The 20760-nt window shown below is 44.2% G+C and overlaps 1 protein-coding gene across 2 annotated transcripts in view; it reads right to left on the bottom strand.

Moving 5' to 3' along the window:
* Window positions 1-20760, bottom strand: part of PGM2L1 (phosphoglucomutase 2 like 1) — a 98874-nt gene that overhangs the window by 66107 nt on the left and 12007 nt on the right. For both annotated transcript variants that reach the window (XM_050935915.1, XM_050935975.1), the window contains one exon: window positions 7053-7220. In XM_050935915.1, the coding sequence (XP_050791872.1) occupies window positions 7053-7220 (168 nt within the window). The remainder of the gene's footprint in view (window positions 1-7052; window positions 7221-20760) is intronic.

The raw sequence follows: 20760 nt of genomic DNA, 5'->3' as shown, positions 1-20760 counted from the left end.
TATCTGAGCATCTTCCAGTAAATGTGTTAAGCAACATGACTATACATCTGTCATGTGTTTGTTTGCTCTTCCTCTCCCCAGAAGAAAGTGTGTGCAGTGGAGTGTTGTTTTGGTAGGAGTTTTTTTAATTAAGCAAATATACCTCTTGCTATATATTTGCATTAGAGACAGCAAGGTCAAGAAATGCACCTGGCACTTCACACAGAAAGCTGTGCACTTTGTGATGGTTCTTAGTTCCTGGGGGAGCTCATTTCCCAATCTTGGACCACTCCTGGAGAAGGTTCTGTCTCCCGTACAGATAATCTTTATACTCTTACAGTTGAGAATTCCAGTGTGCCAGAGGAGAGTAGTTGTCAACCATGGCCTTTGGCCTAGAGGTTTAGACAATCTTTTCGATACCCTGGGCCCAGACTGTGTAACACTTCCAAGGTTCAATGGCAAAAAAATGTAAATATAGAGTTAAGATTGCTTGGCAGTATATCATCCCCTTGCAGAATGTTGAAATGAGCAAAACTCCAAATTTCTGAGAACCAGGAAATGCACAGTTAAGATTCAAGGGGAGGTCCCATTAATTTTGTTAGGACCAGGTTAGGATCCAATGAGAAAAATACTTGCACCTGAAGATATAACTTGTCCAACCCTTTTAGGAATCTGATAGTTATGGGCTTGGAAAAAAGTGAGCACCCACCCACCGGAGGGTGAAATGCTGAAATGGCTGCCAAATGTACTTTAATGGAACTAACTGTCAGGCCCTGATGTTTTAGGTGCAACGAATAATCCAAAATGTGGTCAATGGAAGCATGCACTGGAGACACATTTCTCTGCTGAGATCAAATAGAGAAATGTTTCCTTTTGGCCAGGTAAGCATGCCTAACTGAAGCTTTCTACTGTTTACAAGCACCTCCTTCATCTCTTTCAAGCAAGTCATTTCTACTGGTGTTAGCCACAAAGCATCTCCACTGTTAACTGGAGGGCCTGCAGATCTCTTCCCTTGAATGTGTAAAACTGCTGCCATTCTTTTAAGCAGTTTTAGTGAGTTTTGTAATCTTCTTGTGGTCAAGAAAAAGTTCACCACCTCTATCACCTCATCTGGAACACTACACACCATGACACTGAGGCAATGGCTAGTCTGCCTCTTGTAGCGGAGGAGCTGTCTGAACATCTTCCAGTTGCTCAGTCCTAGTCCTGGTCATCAGAGAACATTGTCTGCGGTGCAGATGATCTTAGTGCACCTTTGATGAAGCCAGCTCAGGCAGGTGAGGAGAGGTCCTACCAGCAGGCGAGACACCGCACCGTGTCCAGAACAGCCACTGACATGGTGGTGGAAATGTTTACTCAGGCCATTGCCTCTTGAAATGTGCCCACTGCTGGGACATCCAGACCCCACAGCTCTGATGCAGGAAAAACTTCCTACTGGGTATGGGACACAATAGGACCCATTTCCAAATCCAAAGAGGATGACTCAATCATATGATAAAGGTGGAGCGGAACCCTGTGGACAGATCAGTAAGCCAAACCCAGAAATGGTGGCAACAGGAATATTAATGGTGGCAAGCCCCTAGAATGTTCAGGCCTCCTAGGCCCCAGAAGTGGCATTAGTACTTCATGCTCTTGCAGAGGTGGTGTAGGGACCACAGTTTCCAGTGCGGGCTGAAACCGTTCCTGAACCACAAGGGACCCTGGTACGAAGAGGTTCATTAATTCTCTAGTGGCTGTGGACCCTTCTGGTGTCATCAATATCGAAATTGGACCTTGGGTCTGACATGAACACTTCAGGAATCCGCCTCAGATCTGGCACAGATTCTGGGCTTGACACACACACCCCTCTCACCTTTGCAGCAGATGAGCATGCTGGAGAATGCTTCCCTTCAGAGTCCCTCTCAGAGTTCAGGCGTGGGCGGAGGGGAAGGAATAGCTCAGTGGTTTGAGCATTGGCCTGCTAAACAGAGGGTTATGAGTTCAATCCTTGAGGGGGCCATTTAGGGAACTGGGGTAAAAGTCTGTCTGGGGATAGGTCCTGCTTTGAGCAGGGGGTGGGACTAGATGACCTCCTGAGGTCCCTTCCAACCGTGATATTCTATGATTTTAGATGGCCTGGGTACTGAAGGTCTTTCTGGAAAACATATCATGTCCTTGGCAGATCTGGGTCTCATCAGTTCTAGAGATACAGAACACAGTGCCAAGGCCTCTCAGGAGGTACGTGCTGCACTTGGAGTGCACTCTGAACCCAACAGCTCCAATGGAGGGCCAAGTGCTGCCTCCATAAGGAAATATTTAAGTCTCACAGCTCTATCTTTTTTTGAGTGAGATTTAAACTGCCTATAAAAGTGATACTTATCAGTGATGTAAAACTCTCCAAACATTTTAGGAAGCTAGGCTGTGGGTCACTGACTGGCACTGACCTGGCACACAGCTAGCAGGACTTAAAACAGGAGGTTTAAAAACAAACAAAAGGAACTATTTCTTCACACAACACACAGTCAACCTGTGAAACTCTTTGCCAGAGGATGTTGTGAAGGCCAAGACCATAACAGGGGTCAAAAAAAGAACTAGATAAATTCATGGAGGCTAGGTCCATGAATAGCTATTAGCCAAGATGGGCAGGGATGGTGTCCCTGGCCCGTTTGCCAGAATCTGGGAATGGGCAACAAGAGATGGATCACTGGATGATTACCTGTTCTGTCATTCCATCTGAAGCACCTGGCATTGGCCACTGTCCAAAGATAGGAACCTGGGTTAGATGGACCTATGGTCTGATTCAGTACAGCCATTTTTATGTTTTTATAACTTAAACACCAGAGAGAGAGAGAGGGAGAGAGAGAGGTATGACTCTCTCTACCAGTCCCAGACCAGAGAATCAAATTAGGTTTTAGTTTTTGGTCTCTTTTGGACCAATCACTAACTATACACTGTAACTAACTACTGAACGAGAAACAGACTTTATGCAAAGAGTGAGGGAAATAAACTGACAATAGCAAGACTTACAATTCCATCACTGATGGTAAGAAGAAACTGGGAGGGGTCAGGGGCAGTTCTGCCCTCTTATACCAGCATGCAATAGCGTGCAGCAACAGAACACTCAAACAGCTTCAACCGGTACCAGGGAGGGGAAAAGTTCTCCAACAGCCATGCACGAGGCATGCACGGATCTAAAGTGGAATGGACATGTACAATAACTCAGAGAAGAATGTTTCTGTGTCATACAATATACCAGGGGTAGACAACCTATGGCACACATGCCAAAGGCAGCACACAAGCTGATTTTCAGTGGCACTTATGCTGCCCGAGTCCCGGTCACCAATCCCGGGGGGCTCTGCATTTTAATTTAAATTTTAAATGAAGCTTCTTAAACATTTTAAAAATTTATTTCTTTACATACAACAATAGTTTAGTTATATATTGTAGACTTCTAGAAAGAGACCTTCTAAAAACATTAAAGTGTATTACTGGAATGTGAAACCTTAAATTAGAGTGAATAAATGAAGACTCAGCACACCACTTCTGAAAGGTTGCCGACCTCTGCAATATACATTTACTAGGTAGCCACATACCTGCCCATTTCCTGATTAATACTGTTCTGACTCTTAACAGCTTTCATATTGTCACTGTACTGATTATTCAAATGTTCAGCCAAAATCAGATAAAACTATTACACAGCTCCTGGACACGCATTTCTGATGCCGTTCAAATCTGCTATCAGATATGGTTTGAGGTGTATACCAGGAATAAAAAAAAACCAGACTATTTCCACCTGAGTGAGTCACCATGAGGTCCAATAGGTCACAACCTCTTAAGTCACCAGTTAGATGCTGCAGGGTGGGTAAAACATAATACTAATGTAGGCCAACTCTTCACCCAGATCAGCCTGTAGCCAGCAATCCCCATGCACTTCTCACTCTCCTGCAAACTTCTGCAACCTCATGATCCAGGAATCACCCAGAATCTACATGCTGCCAACCCTGGCAGCGCATACATTTCTTTTCCCTCAGCGATCAACTTCCATGTTGTGTGTCTTTGAAAACACCATATTCATCTGCCCGGAGATCAGGAAGTAGCCAGGACACTACTACACACAGAAGAGGCAAAAAGAAGGTGAGGGAAATTAAGGCAGAAGTTGCTGCAGAGCAAAATACAGCAGAGAAGTGGGTCTGTTGGGCAGCAATTTTTCCAGAGTCCCACAGAGAATTAGCAGGTGCCATGCAAAACCTGAGGCCATGTCTACATCTAAAATTTTGCAGCGCTGGTTGTTACAGCTGTATTAGTACAGCTGTATAGGGCCAGCGCTGCAGAGTGGCCACACTTACAGCAACCAGCGCTGCAAGTGGTGTTAGATGTGGCCACACTGCAGCGCTGTTGGGCGGCTTCAAGGGGTTTTGGGGAAGGCGAGAGCAAACCGGGGAAGGAGACCAGCTTCGCCACGGTTTGCTCTCGCGTTCCGCGAACCACCCTGCAAACCGCAGGGAAGGAGACCTGCTTGCTCGGGGGTTCGGCGAACGCGAGAGCAAACCGGGGAAGGAGACCAGCTTCGCCGCGGTTTGCTCTCGCATTCCGCGAACCACCCTGCAAACCGCAGGGAAGGAGACCTGCTTGCTCGGGGGTTCGGCGAACGCGAGAGCAAACCGGGGAAGGAGACCAGCTTCGCCGCGGTTTGCTCTCGCGTTCCCCGAACAAGCAGGTCTCCTTCCCTGCGGTTTGCAGGGTGGTTCGCGGAACGCGAGAGCAAACCGCGGCGAAGCTGGTCTCCTTTCCCGGTTTGCTCTCGCCTTCCCGGAACCACCCAGCAAACCGCAGGGAAGGAGACCTGCTTGCTCGGGGTTCGCGGAACGCGAGAGCAAACCGCGGCGAAGCTGGTCTCCTTTCCCGGTTTGCTCTCGCCTTCCCGGAACCACCCAGCAAACCGCAGGGAAGGAGACCTGCTTGCTCGGGGTTCGCGGAACGCGAGAGCAAGCCGGGAAAGGAGACCAGCTTGATTACCAGAGGCTTCCTCAGGTATGCTGGGATACCTGCTTATTCCACGGAGGTCAAGAAAAGCGCTGGTAAGTGACTATACTTGATTACCAGCGCTGGATCACCAGCGCTGGATCCTCTACACCCGAGACAAAACGGGAGTACGGCCAGCGCTGCAAACAGGGAGTTGCAGCGCTGGTGGTGCCCTGCAGATGTGTACACCTCCTAAGTTGCAGCGCTGTAACTCCCTCACCAGCGCTGCAACTTTCTGATGTAGACAAGCCCTGAGATCAGAACTGACTGAGACCATTTCGACCTGCATCACAGCAACAGTTGGATCTCTACCTCGGAGCAAAAAATAAAATAAAATAAAATAAACACACACCACACACACACCAATTTTTGAAAATGGTGGTTTTCCCCTCCCAGGTTATATCTCTAGAAATTCTAGTTCAAATGACCCCAAGTTTGAATCACCAACCCTACTCTGCACTCCCAGGAGTCACAGGTAATGTAAAGAAAACCAATGCAAGCGTGCAGATTTTAGAGCAGTCAGAAGTGTCCTTTAAAGAGGAAGCGAGGATGGGAAGGGCTCCTTTACACATCCATTGACAGCATAGGTGGGTCTGAAAGGTGTGAAGTGGCACATTCATTTCAATGTGATGTTCTCAGCATGCAAACACTTCATGGTGATGAATATAATCTAAAATAATAGATCTGAGACATGTGAATTGCTCCATGCATCTCAATGTGTGTTCCCATCCACCTCCTGCTTTACAGTTTGTGATATGCATGAAGCATGCATGTTCTCTGTTCCCCATCCAAAGGGACACAACTTTTCCAGATGCTGGTTCAAATGAGGGGCAGTGAGAGAGCCTCAGTCTTAAGGATCCACAGGTCTGGTGCTCTTGCACAGCTCTGGAACAGTCCCTGGGAGAAGCCCTTTCCAGTGTTAACCCCTTCACTTCACTGCCTCCTGGGTCCAAGCTTCAGAGCCTTGAGCACCCATTTCACTCAGGGAGTCCACTCGAATTGGCCACCTGGGGGAGACATGCACATCCAAAGGAAGCAATGCACTTCCAACCTCAGTGACTCACATAGCATTGTAAAAATAGAAGGGTATATTACATATCTGGAACACAGCATAGAAAATCCTTATTTAGCATAGAGAATAGAAAAAAATTACAGCATAGTCCACCTGGGTCAGTCCTGCCCCCCCTCCTTTGTCCCCAGTCCAGAAGCATGTCTCCTGCTTCCAGCAGCCCACATTATACAACCCCCAGGGTCTCTCCTCCATCCTTGGTTCCTCCTCCTGGTCTGAACAAGGTCACCTGATTATCTACCCTAGCTCCCTGTCCTGCAGCTGGACAAAACCCAGCTGGCTTCCTGCAGGGGTTGGGGACAGTCCAGGGTCATTAGTTGACAGGCACCACATGTCCAGCCATCGAAGTGGCCATATTCTGCTGAGACTCTGCCAGAGCAGACAACTCTTCCCACCACTCTAGTTCAACATGCAGCACATAGGGGAAACTGAGGTATGCACAATAACCATACACAATATTAAGAAAAACATTCTCAATTCACACTCGGACCCTCTCGAAAGGGCAAGCACCCCCCTCCCTCACTAGATAGCTGCTCTCATGCTGGGGGAGGAGGGGTACAGAAACCCTAAAAATAGAGAATACAGAACATTCCTTCTCATTATTTACATCTTTCAAAGACCTGCAAACAAGAGCATTTTGGTTGCTCATGTCATGTCAGATGAGTCCCCTGAAGTTAACACAAAAAGCTTTAGCTCCCTGGCAAAACTCCATTTTAGGTAATTACATCCGGCCTACCTAAGATGCCTTGGGCAGATTTAGCTGGATGAGTATTTTTACACTTCCTGTCCTTTTGGTGTTGCTGTGTACTGTTGAACAGTTGCCACATTCCCACCCACGAGGCTGGATTTCAGTAATGGGTGACACAATTCATATATATAGCTTCAAGTAAGTTTAAATGCATTGTGAATTTTGAAGATGAAAGGCATAATTGTAAGTGATCAAGATGATTACTATGAAATTATAAACAAAAGAAGTCTGCCTGTAGAGTGCTACCCAGGTTACCTGTGTTGACTGGATCACTGTAAGGTCATTAATGTAGCAAAAGCCTGCCCCCATGGCAGAACGAAGTCCAGCAGTCCCAAAGGTCAGCCTGCAACAGAGGCGATCCCGCAGCTCTTTGTTCATCCCATTCCGTACCAGGTTTTCAATCTGCTCTTTTGTTTTAGGGTTCTGCAAAAGAAAAACAAAGGTTCTGTTCCCACTGCTCAAGGAGGATCTGATGGAACAATTACTGCTGCAGTGCAGTTTGTGTTAAAATAATTCTCTAATTCACAGGATAGGAAGAAGTGGCCTCCGTGTCCACAAGCCAAGCTCTTTTATAATACAATTTCCATGTTGGAAGAAAGGATCACTCTTTACTCTAACCTTTGTCACTTCTAACATGTTCTCTATTCAAACATATTCAATTATGCATATCAACACAAATATTCTCATCTATAATAATCAAAATTTACGTATAGGCAAATAAAGAAAAATGCTGCTTGAGAGCTTGCTAGAATTTAGTCAAGGCTCAAATATACTTTGTATATTTTGACAAGTGATGTTAACTAGTTGTGTTTTAGCAGTTACAAAGCTTTAACTTTCTGAATCTCAATACCCACTGTTATTAATAATTATACTCTGACCTTCCTATTGTCTGAAATACCCCATAATTTCCTGCAGCTGTGAAAAGTTGCATAAAAGTCAGAAAAACGCTTAAAAACAAACGTGTTTATATTATCCATCAAACTGATAAAGTCAAAGTCTAATTATGCATGACTTAATAATTAAAGAAGTGAATTGTACTCCAGAAGATGTTCCTTTCCAAAGTTAAGACCCAGAACCAGATAGCTTACAGTAGTTTATATTTCAAAGAGCTGCAACAAAATTGCTTGTCAGTGGCACCAGGAATTGAGAATTTAAAAAGACAGGTAAATTTTCAAAGGCACCGTTAGTCAGAGGGAGTTGGGCTCCAAGGGTACCTTTCAAAACACTACCCCCTACAGCATTAGGTAATCTTATTTGTTTATAGCGGCTAATGCAGAACCATTCTCTAGTGCTTTGTCCAGTTTAGCATTAAGTTACTCAAGCAGAGGATATGCTGTGTTGTTGTAACTGTGTTGGTCCCAGGATATTAGAGACACAAGGTGGGTGAAATATCGTTTATTGGACCAACTTCTGTTGGTGAGAGAGACAAGCAGAGGAATCAAGCAACAATTGAGTTGGTGTCACAGTCAGGACATGTGCAGGATATTCAAGTTACATTCAGCATCAAACGTGTTTTCGATCTGTGAGTACCCACAGTAGTAAAAAAAAATGGTTAGGACAAGATTTTTTTTTTTTTTTTTATGTAAGGCCAATGTAAATATGAATGCACAAGCAGCTTCAGTGTCTCTAAGTAGTGACAAAATTACTACTGTGATGTACCAATAATTTAATCAGAATTGTAAAAACTATTTTAAAATATTTTAAAACCCAGCATTCATGCAATGTGAAGATTGCACAGTTCATTATAAAGTCTGGCAATGCAAAGCAGAAACTGCAGTTCCGACAGCAACTTTTATTGCTTGATTTGAAGCAAGGCTGAATTACATAAATTAGAGGTTTATCCAGAAGAATACAAGAGTGTGGTTCTCAAACTATTTTAGTGGTGACCCCTTTCACATAGCAAGCCTCTGAGTGTGACCTCCCCCCTTACAAATTAAAAACACTTGTTTATACATTTAACACCATTATGAATGCTAGAGGCAAAGCGAGGTTTGGGGGTGGAGGCTGACAGCTCGTGACCCCCCATGTAATAACCTCGTGACTCTGAGGGGTCCTGACCTCCCAGTTTGAGAACCCCTGGTGTACACTGTATTTATACTACATGGTACATATGAACCATTTACTATTCCTCTTTGGGGTAAAGTATTACTGCTTATTACAAAAGGCACATCTTTATGTCTTATGCTGCACAACAGCTGATTAACATTGAAGTTGGACCCTTTTTATTTCCAACTGTGCAACCTCAGAATGTTTTCTGCATTGTTTTCCTGGTGTTTGCCGGGGGAAGCTGGAAGTGTGGAGGCTGGTTTTAGATATAGATTTTCCATGGGCGGGGAAAATGTTATATTCTATTATAATTGATTGGCAGTGTTTTTGAGCCTAATAAGCAAGGAGACACTCCGCCAGCACTGTGTGTAATAAACGCCTATGCTAACTGACTATTTGTTCCAATGCTTCCCCTCTCCACGTTTCCATCTCAGCCTTACACAGGCCTTTCTCGACCTTCACTTCTCCCCTGCACCACACATACACCATTTGTTCTTTAAAGTTATTCTATGCACAAGGTAATATGGATGGCCCCATTTCCAGAGCTGCTACAACTGACTTCAGTGGGAGCTGCAGGTGCTTGGAACACCTTTAAAAACTTACATCAAGAAGCTACTTCCTCGGTGAACCTTGATGTAAAATGTGGGCCCCCTTTAACAGACATTTAAAGAACATCAATAAGGCATTCTGAATATACTGCATCTGAAAAAGTAGCTGCTCTATTTCCTTGACATTTTCCAAGACTTTCTTAAAGACTTCTCCCCATCTCCTGAGGTTTGGCATCAAAAGACACTGAAGAAATACCAGGGTTGGTGAATAAGGAAAATTCTTTGGGGTTGCTCCTTTCTCTCTCTCTCTCCCCCCTCCCTCCCAGAGAAGTGTTTAAACAGTCATGCTCTACAAGATCATCAGGATCTTGTCCACTGTAGATTTCCTCTAGGTCACTAGGATATAGCAGCATCTGAACTGGCATCTGTTCACTTCAGGGATAGTCCTTCAGTACACATTCTCTGGAATTCTTACTCAGGATCAGTGTGCTTACAGTACATCTTACATTTGGTACAGTCAAAATACATGTATGAAAGGGGGTGAGGATTGGACAGTTTCAGCTTTGTTATCTATATCAGACAAACTAAGATGACAGAGTCACATTCATCCCCACCATGCTATCTTGAACAGACTGCAGATAAAATATTTCCTTCACTTTGCGTATGTAACAGGTGAATAAAATGGGTTAAAAGGAAAAATAGCAGGGAGCCATAGTCAAAACAAAAGAGGTCAAAGAACACTACCAGAAGAGCAGTTCCAGTGCTGTGAAAGGGTGGAAGTCAGACTGGAAGTGATCCAAGTACAGTAGGTTATTTTGGGAGAAGTGGTTGGATAAAAATGACTGATGTGCTTCAGAGCCCATCTACACTGCAGGTTCTACAAAGATGTTGTGAGTATCAGGAAATGCAGTTCCGTACATCTATTTCTGATTTTTGGACAACAGGGTTAAATCCATCCCAGTTGTAGAAACACTGAAATCAGTAGTGCTGGTCCAAGGATGAATTCACACCAAGGAGCTTCTGGGCTAACCCCTGAATTCCATGAATAATGTTACATCAGTACTGGATTTCACCTGCCAGCACTAGTCTCACCCTCTTTACCATCATCTTTCAGGATACCAGATAAATCAGAGAGTACAGAACTGTCAGGGCTCGGCCCCGCTGGGTGTAACATATTCAAAGACCAGTTTCCAGAGGAAACAAGTTTAATAGAGAGCCCATGGCTAGAAGGCGGTTCCATTTTGTCTCCGTATGGCTGTGGTCAACACATCACGGTGAATCTCAGTATAAAATTTCAGCTAAACAGTTAGCGAGTCTAGTCACCATGTTTGACACCTTAATAATTGCTGTTTAACTCTAGACACCGGTTGGCAGACAAGACCTGGCTTAACTCCAACACTGGTTTTAACTGACCTCTGATTAGTGCTCACCCAAGCTGTAGTATTGCAAAGCCTCCTTACATGTGAGGTTACCCTGGTGTTATCCAGATCAGTGATCTGCTAGGTCACTCCAATCCTTGACTCTGGGAGCCAGCCTTACCCTGCTCTGCTGTGAGAGCCCCCACTCCTGGGCTGTTCATGTACAGCCTCTGGCATGTAAACTGCTCCCTGGATTGTGCAACCGAATGACACCAGCCAATATCTCTGGTCCCAGACACATCCCTAGAAACCATGGCCTTGCAGTGTCCACTTATACCCACTGGACACTGCAAGCTTATATGAGTTCGTCAACAAAGAAATTGATATGTACCAGGCTTGTTATCCCAAGGGGACTCTGACATGGTTCAAACCAAACACACCGCTTCAGGTAGAACAAACAGATTTATTAACTACAAAAGATAAATTTTAAGTGATAATAAGTCAAAAGATAAGTCGAATTTGGTCAAATGAAATAAAAGCAAAAACGCATTCTAAGCTGATCTGAACACTTTCAGTGGCCTTACAAACCTAGATGCTTCTCACCAGAGGTTGGCTGGTTGGCCTTCAGCCAGGCTTTCCCCTTTGATCAGTGCCTCAGTCGCTTGGTGGTGAGGTCTATAGATGGAAGTGGAAGAGAGGAAGAGCATGGCAAACGTCTCTCCCTTTTATCATGTTCTTTCTTCCCTCTTGGTTTTGCCCCCATCCGCCCCCGCCCTGTCAGAGTCAAGGGAGCATTACCTCATCACAGTCTCAAACTGACCAAGGGAAGGGCAGTGACTCACTCGAGAGTCCAACAGATCCTTTCTTGCCGCCTAGGCCAGTGTTCTTTGTTCCTGTGACGCTGGGCTGGGTTTGTCCCATACGTGCCCTGATGAGGTATGAACTGCCTCTCTGCTCTTGGAGAGTTTGTGTCTGGGCTTGTTTTAAGCTATAAATACACTTTTTCAGTCTCATACCTATATACATAAAAATTATAACCTATAACATTACTATAACAACAATGCTCAGTGCATCATGAGCCTTCCAAAGACACCCCACATGACAAACTCTGCATACCACACAATCATATTACTAGGATGAACATGGGGGTGCAGGGTGTTCCCTCAAGGTACAGAATGTCACATGTATTCAAGAATTTGAGATATCTGGGTGTGCACGCAGTGCAGAGTACATTTTTAAATGTAAAAAAAAGAATTAATTTGCTGCAATCACATTCACCAGTTTAAATGAAATATAATGGCCCTCCCCTATCCTCCCTTGATGACATTAAATTAGGCAATCTAAGCCCTCGTTATTTCACTGATCACTTAAGAATTCTTTGCCTCCTCTGGCTGTCCATCCACTGTGGCCCCCACACTGAGATCAGTGGACAAGTACCTTGAAAGAAGAGTAGAACATTATTGAAGACTGAATCTTATTTGATACGTGGAGGACTCTGCAAGTTTTCTGGGTATAGAAAGGGTATGTGATGGGGGGCAGGGGGGGAAGCAGATGCTATGGAAAGCCCTCAACTTGCTCAGAATACCTACAGTAGAACCTCAGACAGTTACAGATACCTTGGGAATGGAGGTTGTCCGTAACTTTGAAATGTTTGTAACTCTGAATAAAGCACAGTTCGGGCTCCAGATCCAGCACTCTAGGCCATGCTTCAGCAGCAGTTGAGCTGCTCCCTACTCAGCCCCTGCATGAGTTTGCAAGCTTGTCCTCCTATCTGCAGAGATGTGTCTGAAAACAGCCTGCCCCCGTCAGGCGGGAGGTGGGGTGAAAGCAATGCAGATCCCAGCACTGCTCCTGCTCTGCTGGCTGGCTCCGGCTGCCTTGGACTGGCAACCCCAGTGTCTTGCTGTAAGTGGCTGCCCCACACGTGGGGGTGGGAGTAGGGTGGAGACAGATGGCCCAGATGTGCCTACCTTTAAGATGCAATACAGGTACAGTAAAGTATTTGCCTTTTTTTGGGGGGGGGGGGCGCCACGGTCTCGGCTGCTGCTTGATTGGTTACTTACAGCTTCACTTGGTGTCTGGTTGACTGGTCAGTCTAACTCTGGTGTTCATATCTTTGAGGTTCTACTGTATTTAAAAGTCCAGTGACACGTTCTGTTCTATGAAATGAGATATTGTATAGAATATGTTGGCAGGATGGCCAGAGGTCTACTTCAGGGGGACCTTTTGCTTGAAGTATGGAAGTGTGCTTGCTTGTAGTTTGTTATTTTAGTTATTACAGAAAGTAGGTTGGGAGGGGGAATTTTTTTAAATGCTGCTTCTCCAGCCCTCTGCAAACAACACTGCAGGTAACACAGGACCGTGAGGGCCGTTGGAGGTGCCCCATCCATTCAGAAACTCAGCACAAGGACAGTGTTGAGGCAGATGATCAAAGAAGAGGCAAAGGATATGATCCTCAAGCACTCCTCCTCCCCCACATCTTTTGCTGGCGGGGGGGGGGCAATGTGTTCATGTGTATATATTAAGAGCCCTGTCCCACAGAACTCATTCAGCAGCAGCAAGAGGCAAAATCTGCCACCATTTCCCTTGGTACTACTACCTCTTTTACATCAGCAAGGGACAAAGCTATCTGAAAAAAGTAAAAGCTCAGTTAGAGAAATATGCTGAAGGGAAAGTTGAAGGACAAAATTATCACAGCATTCTCACCCAGAGTGCCTTGGATTAACAGGATATGGAGAGTTAGGGCAGAAAGAAGGTTGAAAACATTTTTTAAATTAACTGTTTAAAATTCTGTGTTTCCTACTGTTGTTAACATGGATATAATGACAACACAGGAAGCAGATCTGTGGAGGAAGAAGATGAGACTCTGAAAAGGACACCTACCCATTTACTTAGGGAAGAATTGCCCCATACATGAGAATAGCCTCCATAAGCTATAGGAAACTGAGTTTGTACTTCCATTTTTCACCTACTCATATGCCAGAGCAAGATGAGGGCAGGACAGTCCTCCCTGAGAGTCTGGAATGGGACTCAGTCCTTTAATCTACAGATTTTATGAATGGCAGCAAGGAGGCTCAGTACCTGTGCACTGCCTCCTAGAGCTCACTACAGGAGCCATGCCACCACAGTGGCCCTTACTAGTGCTAAGCATCCACTCAGAAGTAGTGCCTCATATCGCACTGGAGAACTCCTACTTTGCTATTACTGATTATGTACCGTTTAATAGTTTATAAAAGTTATATTGATTATAGCATCATCAATTTGTATGGTACTACCTAGAAAAGGTTCTACCCCCTGGAGTCTAGCATTTACCCAAACAAAACTACAGATCATCAGACCCTTAGATTATAAAATACTTAAGTAGAAAACTGGTCGTCTTACTTTTATGGCACTGTTCAGACTTCTTAGTTTATACAGTGTTGTGAGAATCCTTCTATTTTATGAGGCACCTTGCAAAGCTTTTTAGCCCTCAAATACAGAGGAGAACCAGTTCAACAGACAGAAATGAAAGTTCCTTCCAGGCATCTTGTAAAGAGAGCATGGAGCAACGAAGCCTTTTCAACACAATTGAGCAGAGAACACCCTGAACTGGATGTGGTGGTGTAATGTTTGATAGTTATTTCTCTCAAGCTGGAAAAAAACAATAGTCACTGAAAATTTGCAGATGGTAAACAATGAAGAGGACAGGTCACTGATACAGAGTGATCTGGATTGCTTGGTAAACTGGGTGCAGGCAAACAGTTTTTAACCTGGCTAAATGAAAATGTGTACATCTAGAAACAGAAAAAAAAAAGTGAGCCAAAAACTTACAGAATGGGGAATTCTATCCTGGGAAGCAGTGATTGTCCACCACAACCTCCATATCATTTTTCAGTCAGCTGAACATGATCTCCCACTGTGATGCTGTGGCCAAAAAGGCTAATGTAATCCTGGGATGCACAAACAGGGGAATCTCAAGTAGGAGTAGAGAGGTTATTTTATCTCTACAAACTGGCAACAGTGCAACCACTCCTGGAATACAGTGTCCAGTTCTGATGCCCGCGATTCTAGGATAATGATACACTGGAGAGGGTTCAGAGACTTGATTACAGACTACAAGAATCTACATGGGGAATAAATATTTAATAAAGGGCTCCTCAGCTTATCAGAGAAAGGTATAACATGATCCAATGGCTAGACTGTATTTATCTATATTCAACTTCTAGACTGGAAATATGGCATACCTTTTAATGGTTGGAGGAACTAACAACTGGAACAACTTATTAAGGATTGTGGTGGATTCGCCATCACTGATGATTTTTAAATCACAACTGGATGTTTTTCTAAAAGATCTGCTCTAGGAATTATCTGGAGAAGTTCTATGGCCTGTATTATTCAGGAGGTCAGATTAGATGATTACAGTGGTCCATTCTGGCCTTGGAAATCAATCTATGAAAGCTGTAACCAAGGTCTGGTTTACCTAAAACTTCAGTCAGTCAGTCAGTCAATCTAGCTATATTGCTTATGGAGTATGAAAAATTCACACCCAAGAGACATAGTTAAGCCAACCTTAGTCAAGGCGCAGATAATGCTAGGTTGATGGAAAAAAATTCTTCCATCAACCTAGCTACTACTTCTCAAGAGGTACTTGAAGGTACTCATTATTACTGCAATGGAAGGGGTTTTCCCATCGCTGTAGTAATGTCTACACTACAGTAATACAGCAGCATAGCTGCGCCACTGCAGCATTTGTAGTGTAGACACAACCCAAGACTCAAAGCTGCCTCACCAACAAAGCAGACTGAGCTGTAATACAATTAATACATAGCTATAACACAATTAAGTGTTGTAATAATCAGATAGCCCAACTGTATGCATACACTGGGTACAGTATGGCTTAGACTAGAGAAGCGGTTCTTCAGAGAGTAGCTTAAGGCAGTGTCCTAAACACAGGTTAAAAAAAAGGCAACTGGAATCTGAAAGACTGAGTGAGCACGTTGACATTTACCACACAAAGGTCAGCCAGTTGCTAGAGCTAGCACTGCCTGGCATGACTCGGCTTCTGCTACACTTAAGAGAAACGCTGTAGAGAGGATTAAAATAATAGCTTAACATTTTTCTCCAGTCAAAACTAATGATCCTTCATTAGAAAAAGCAATTTAGGCCCAAAAGTCTGACCTACTTAAACTCTTCAACCAATGGGAAATTAGCCCTGAACGGTAGAGAATAATGCAATATTTAGTTTAAAATGCACAAAAAGACAAATACCACAGTGCACAAGTTCTCTCAGCTCACTGTTCAGCAACAGCTAGTTCCCCTCAAAAGCGTGCTACCACCAATAATGCTGGTGCACCAAAAAGGAATTTAATCTAGTTTAGATTCATTTTTCCTATTTGAACTGGTTGCCGGGACAGAGCCAATACTGGCAAAAAGCAGGTGTACCGAAAATGAGGGTTTTACTTTCAAGCTAAAAGAGAATTTCATTTTATGCTAATTGAAAGACTCATTGCAGATTACCATATTTTCGCTTGCTTACGGTTCTGCAAGCCAGCCAACCCTAAGAAGATGAAAGACGCTACATCACAATCCTATTTAGTCATTTATTCTGATAAATACTTTAGTTTTACCATCATATAACTGTACGTTATGCTAGTAAATGTACTGTAGTACTGAGACAGTTTGGGAGTTCACCCCAACCAGTAAGAGGTTTTGTCCTGCCTGCCCTCTAACTCTGGGTGTCTCTGGGCTGCACAGCTTTGGCTCAGAATCTTGATACAAAAGCAGCATGCTCACAGCACAGTGGTTTCATCCCTGCTTCCACCAGACTAGCTACTCCATGCAGGGTCACCCCCAACACCTCCTCCAGTCCCAACTCACCCCAAAACTGTCTCCCTGCAGCATCCTGTCCCTCTTACTTCTGAGTGCTCAGTAACACCAATTTCACTACCTCCAAAAAGCCAGGACACACAGCAACTGGTTAGCTCAGCTGGAGTTATACACTCCACGCCAATATGCAGCACTGAGATGGTCTGTAGTAAAACTAAGGATAGGTTTATTAAAATAACGCTCTTAAATATGTTTGTTAAAGTGCAAGAGATATGAAAGGATTATAAACAAAAATAATATTATTTCTAGTGTCTAAAACTTAACTCTAGCAAGATACATCTTTGCCTAACCTAGTTTCTTACTCACATCAATGGGTCAGCATTCTCCAGCAGGATTAGCAGGAGAAGCCATCTTTCATAGGTCAAAGGAGGTAGCACTTTGCTTCTCTCAGTTGGCAGATCCCCTAGAAGTCTTTCAAGCAGATCTTTATATCCCCAAAGTTTTTGTCTTCAAAGTCAAAAAGCCCTCCTGGAGGCTCAGCTTCCTATATCCAGTAGGGAGCAGACACCACTTCTGCAGTCTTCTGTGGCTTACAATGCAAATAATCTTCCTGCAATCTCCGAAGCAAGTGAACAGCCCATTGTTCCAGCCTCTGGTCACACCTGGCTCTGTTTGCAATTGAGACAAAGAGGTTTTTGCCCTTCTCCTTTGTCTGGAAAAGAGCCTGGTTTGCCTCCTTTGTCTGTTTACAGTCTCTAAAACACAGTATTAAAGCATCCATAATTTCACACACAGTGTTATTACACACATTTCCCAGTGATATCAGCAACCAATGTGGTATTAGTTTTCAAATGATATATTACAAGACAACTTTTAAACGAATATCATGGCAACAGTGTGAGGTGTGTCGAGCTGGTCAGGCCAGCTGAGATTTACTGTTACATACCAGAGAGCACCCAACTGGGGTGCTCTTACAGTCACAAGTACATTCTGCAAAAATAATTAGGTTTAAGTAGTGCAATTTAAACATAGCCTGAATGCATATTTTACCAATACAAGTTTGCCACTGCCACAAAAGCGTACTAACACCAATAACACTGGTGCACCAAAAAGAAATTATCTGATGTGCATTACACAGGAAGAAAAGCAGCCAAGAATTTCCAGAATGAATTATAAATTTGTTAGGGTCTTGTTCAGTAGCTAGGTGATTACTAGAATCTTTTTAAATGTACCAGTTATGAGCCTAAAATTAGTAAATCCCAAAGCTTTCAACAGATGTTTATCTGTTGAAAGCTACCTAGGGAGGGTAGGGGGCCCAGGACACAGGTCTCGAGTTTCTATCGGCCAGTGGGTGCTTCCACCCAGATCCACACCCACCCTACCTCTTCCCCACACAGTTCTGCCCCCTCCCCCGCTGCACCCTTGCTCCTCCCCCAGTGCGCCTCCAGGCACTGTGAAACAGTTGATTGGCAGTAGGTGCTAGGAGGCAGGGAGGGGGAGGTGCTGATTGGCGGGGCCACTGGCAGGCAGAAGGCACTGGGGAGAGGAGGAGGTTGGTAGGGGGGCTCCTCGTCACCACCACCACCCCCCCGCCTCCTCACGAAGCATGGGGCCCCTCAAAGCGCGGGGCCCGAGGCAGTCACCTTGATTTGCCATACCCTAGGGACGGCTCTGATTGGAAGGGACCTCACGAGTTTATCTAATCCAGTCCCTTGCACTGAGGCAGGGCCAAGTAAACCGTTCTACACCATCCCTGACAGCTGATTGTCCAAGCTGTTCTTTAAAACCTCCAGTGATGAGGATTCCACAGCCTCCCTTCATAACCTATTCCAGTGCTTAACTACTCTGGTAATTACACAACTTTTCATAATATCTAATCTAAACCTCCCTTAGTGCAGATTAAGCCTTAGTTCTTGTTCTACCTTCAGTGGACATGATCACTCACTCACTGTCCTCTTTATAAGATATTTGAAAACTTATCAAGTCCCCCCTCAGCCTTCTTTTCTTGAAACTAAACATGCCCAGGTGGTTTTTTTTGTTGGTTTGTTTCAAACTTTCCTCATGTCAGGTTTTCTAAACCTTTTACCATCTCTTCTGGGCTCTCTCTACATTGTCCACATCTTTCTTGATGTCTGGCACCCCAAACTGGACACAGTACGCCAGCTGAGACCTCACCAATGCCTAGCAGAGGACCATTACCTCCCATATCTTAGGCCTTGGCTACACTGGCGCTTTACAGCACTGCAACTTTCTCGCTCAGGGGTGAAAAAAAAAAAAACACACAAAGTGCAGCAAGTTACTGCACTGTAAAGTGCCAGGGTAAACAGTGCCCCAGCGCTGGGAGCACGGCTCCCAGCACTGTAAGCTAATCCCCATGGGGAGGTGGAGTACCTGCAGCGCTGGGAAAGAGCTCTCCCAGCGCTGGCGCTGTGACCACACTCTCACTTCAAAGCGCTGCCGCGAGAGCACTCCCGCAGCAGCATTTTGAAGTTGCAAGTGTAGCCATACCCTTACATACAACACTCTTGTTACTACACTCCTGAATTTTATTAACCTCTTTTGTAACTGCATCATTGTTGGCTCACGTTCAGTTTCTGATCCACTATAGGTCCCAGATTCTTTTCTGCAGAACTACCACCTTGACAGTTATTCCCCATTTTGTAGTTGTGCATTTGATTTTTCCTTCCTATGTACAGTGCTTTGCACTTGTCTTTATTGAATTTCATCTTGTTGATTTCAGACCAATTCTCTTATTTGTGAAGGTCATTTTGAATTCTGATCCTGTCCTTCAATGTGCAGCTCCTCAGAGCTTAGTGTCATTTGCAACGGTTATAACCATAATCTCCGCTCCATTATTCAAGTCATTAATGAAAATACTGACCTGTCCCAGACCCAGGATAGACCCCCAGGGGAGCCCACTAAGTAAGTCCTATTAATAACTATTCTGAATATGATTCTTCAAAGAGTTTGTGCCCACTTTACAGTAATTTCATCTAGATCACATTTCCCCAGATTGCTTATGAGAATGTCATGTAGGAATGTATCAAAAGCCTATTAAAACCAAGATAGATCACATCTGCTGCTTTCTCCCATCCACTAGACCAGCATATTGTGGTTTAAAAATTGAAAGATTTGTTATATTAGTGAGTCGTCTACATCAAATTTATCCAAAGGCAATTAAAGCTGTGATTTTATGGTCAACATTCCCATACCTTGAAGCTAAAAACCATTACACCATTGTACGCATAGCTACCATTATGCCAGCACAGCTGGCAACATTTTAATTCTAAGGACTTGTCTACACTTAATCTGCTACAGTGGCCCAGCTGCAGCTATGCTGCTGTGGTGTGTCAGCATAGACACTATCTAGGTCAATGAGAGAGGTTCTCCAGCTGGGGGAGGTGGATTACTTATGCCAAGAGGTACACCTCTACCTCGATATAACACTATCCCCAGAAGCCAAAAAAATCTTACCATGGTATATGTGAAACTGCGTTATATCGAATTTGCTTTGATCCACTAGAGTGCACAGCCCCACCCCTCCCGGAGCGCTGCTTTACCATGTTATATGTGAATTCATGTTATATCGGGTGGCATTATATCAGGGTAGCGGTGTAGTAGCTAGCTCAACAGAAGAATTCTTCCATCGAATTAACTCTGTCTACATCAAGGGATAGGTCAGTGTAGCTATGTCTCTTAAGGGTGTGGATTTTTCACATCCCTGAGAGATTAAGCTATGCCCATGCAAGTTCCCACTGTTGACTAGCCCTGAATCTTTTTCAGGGATCTCTGACTCCTATACAATTTTGGCCTGGGATTGGAACTTTTCAAAATCTGGTTAGCCATATTTAATTCTTTGTGCTCAATGTTGGCACCAGGGGGTACTACTACCCCTGAAATGGATCTTTAATGGCTCCCATTGGAGCAGATTACTGTGATACCAGTGAGAAAAGTTCCACAATAATTATCTTGCACGCACAGCAGTTTATTGAAAAGGAATTACACAAGTGGTAAAGGGTTACATTATGCACATAATTCATATATGTTAGACATTAAGAACCATATGTTAAGAGCTATACATTCCTCTCAGCGAGCCTCTCTTTCACAAACATACACAAACAAGCCCTGCGCTAGATTTACTCAGTCCCTGCTTCGCAGAGAAGGTGGTCACCAACTTTACGGATGGCTTCTTCTCTCCAGGTCTGA

This window comes from Gopherus flavomarginatus, chromosome 1 (assembly GCF_025201925.1).
Source record: "Gopherus flavomarginatus isolate rGopFla2 chromosome 1, rGopFla2.mat.asm, whole genome shotgun sequence".
NCBI lineage: Eukaryota > Metazoa > Chordata > Testudines > Testudinidae > Gopherus > Gopherus flavomarginatus.
This window is presented reverse-complemented; position numbering and strand designations above follow the sequence as displayed.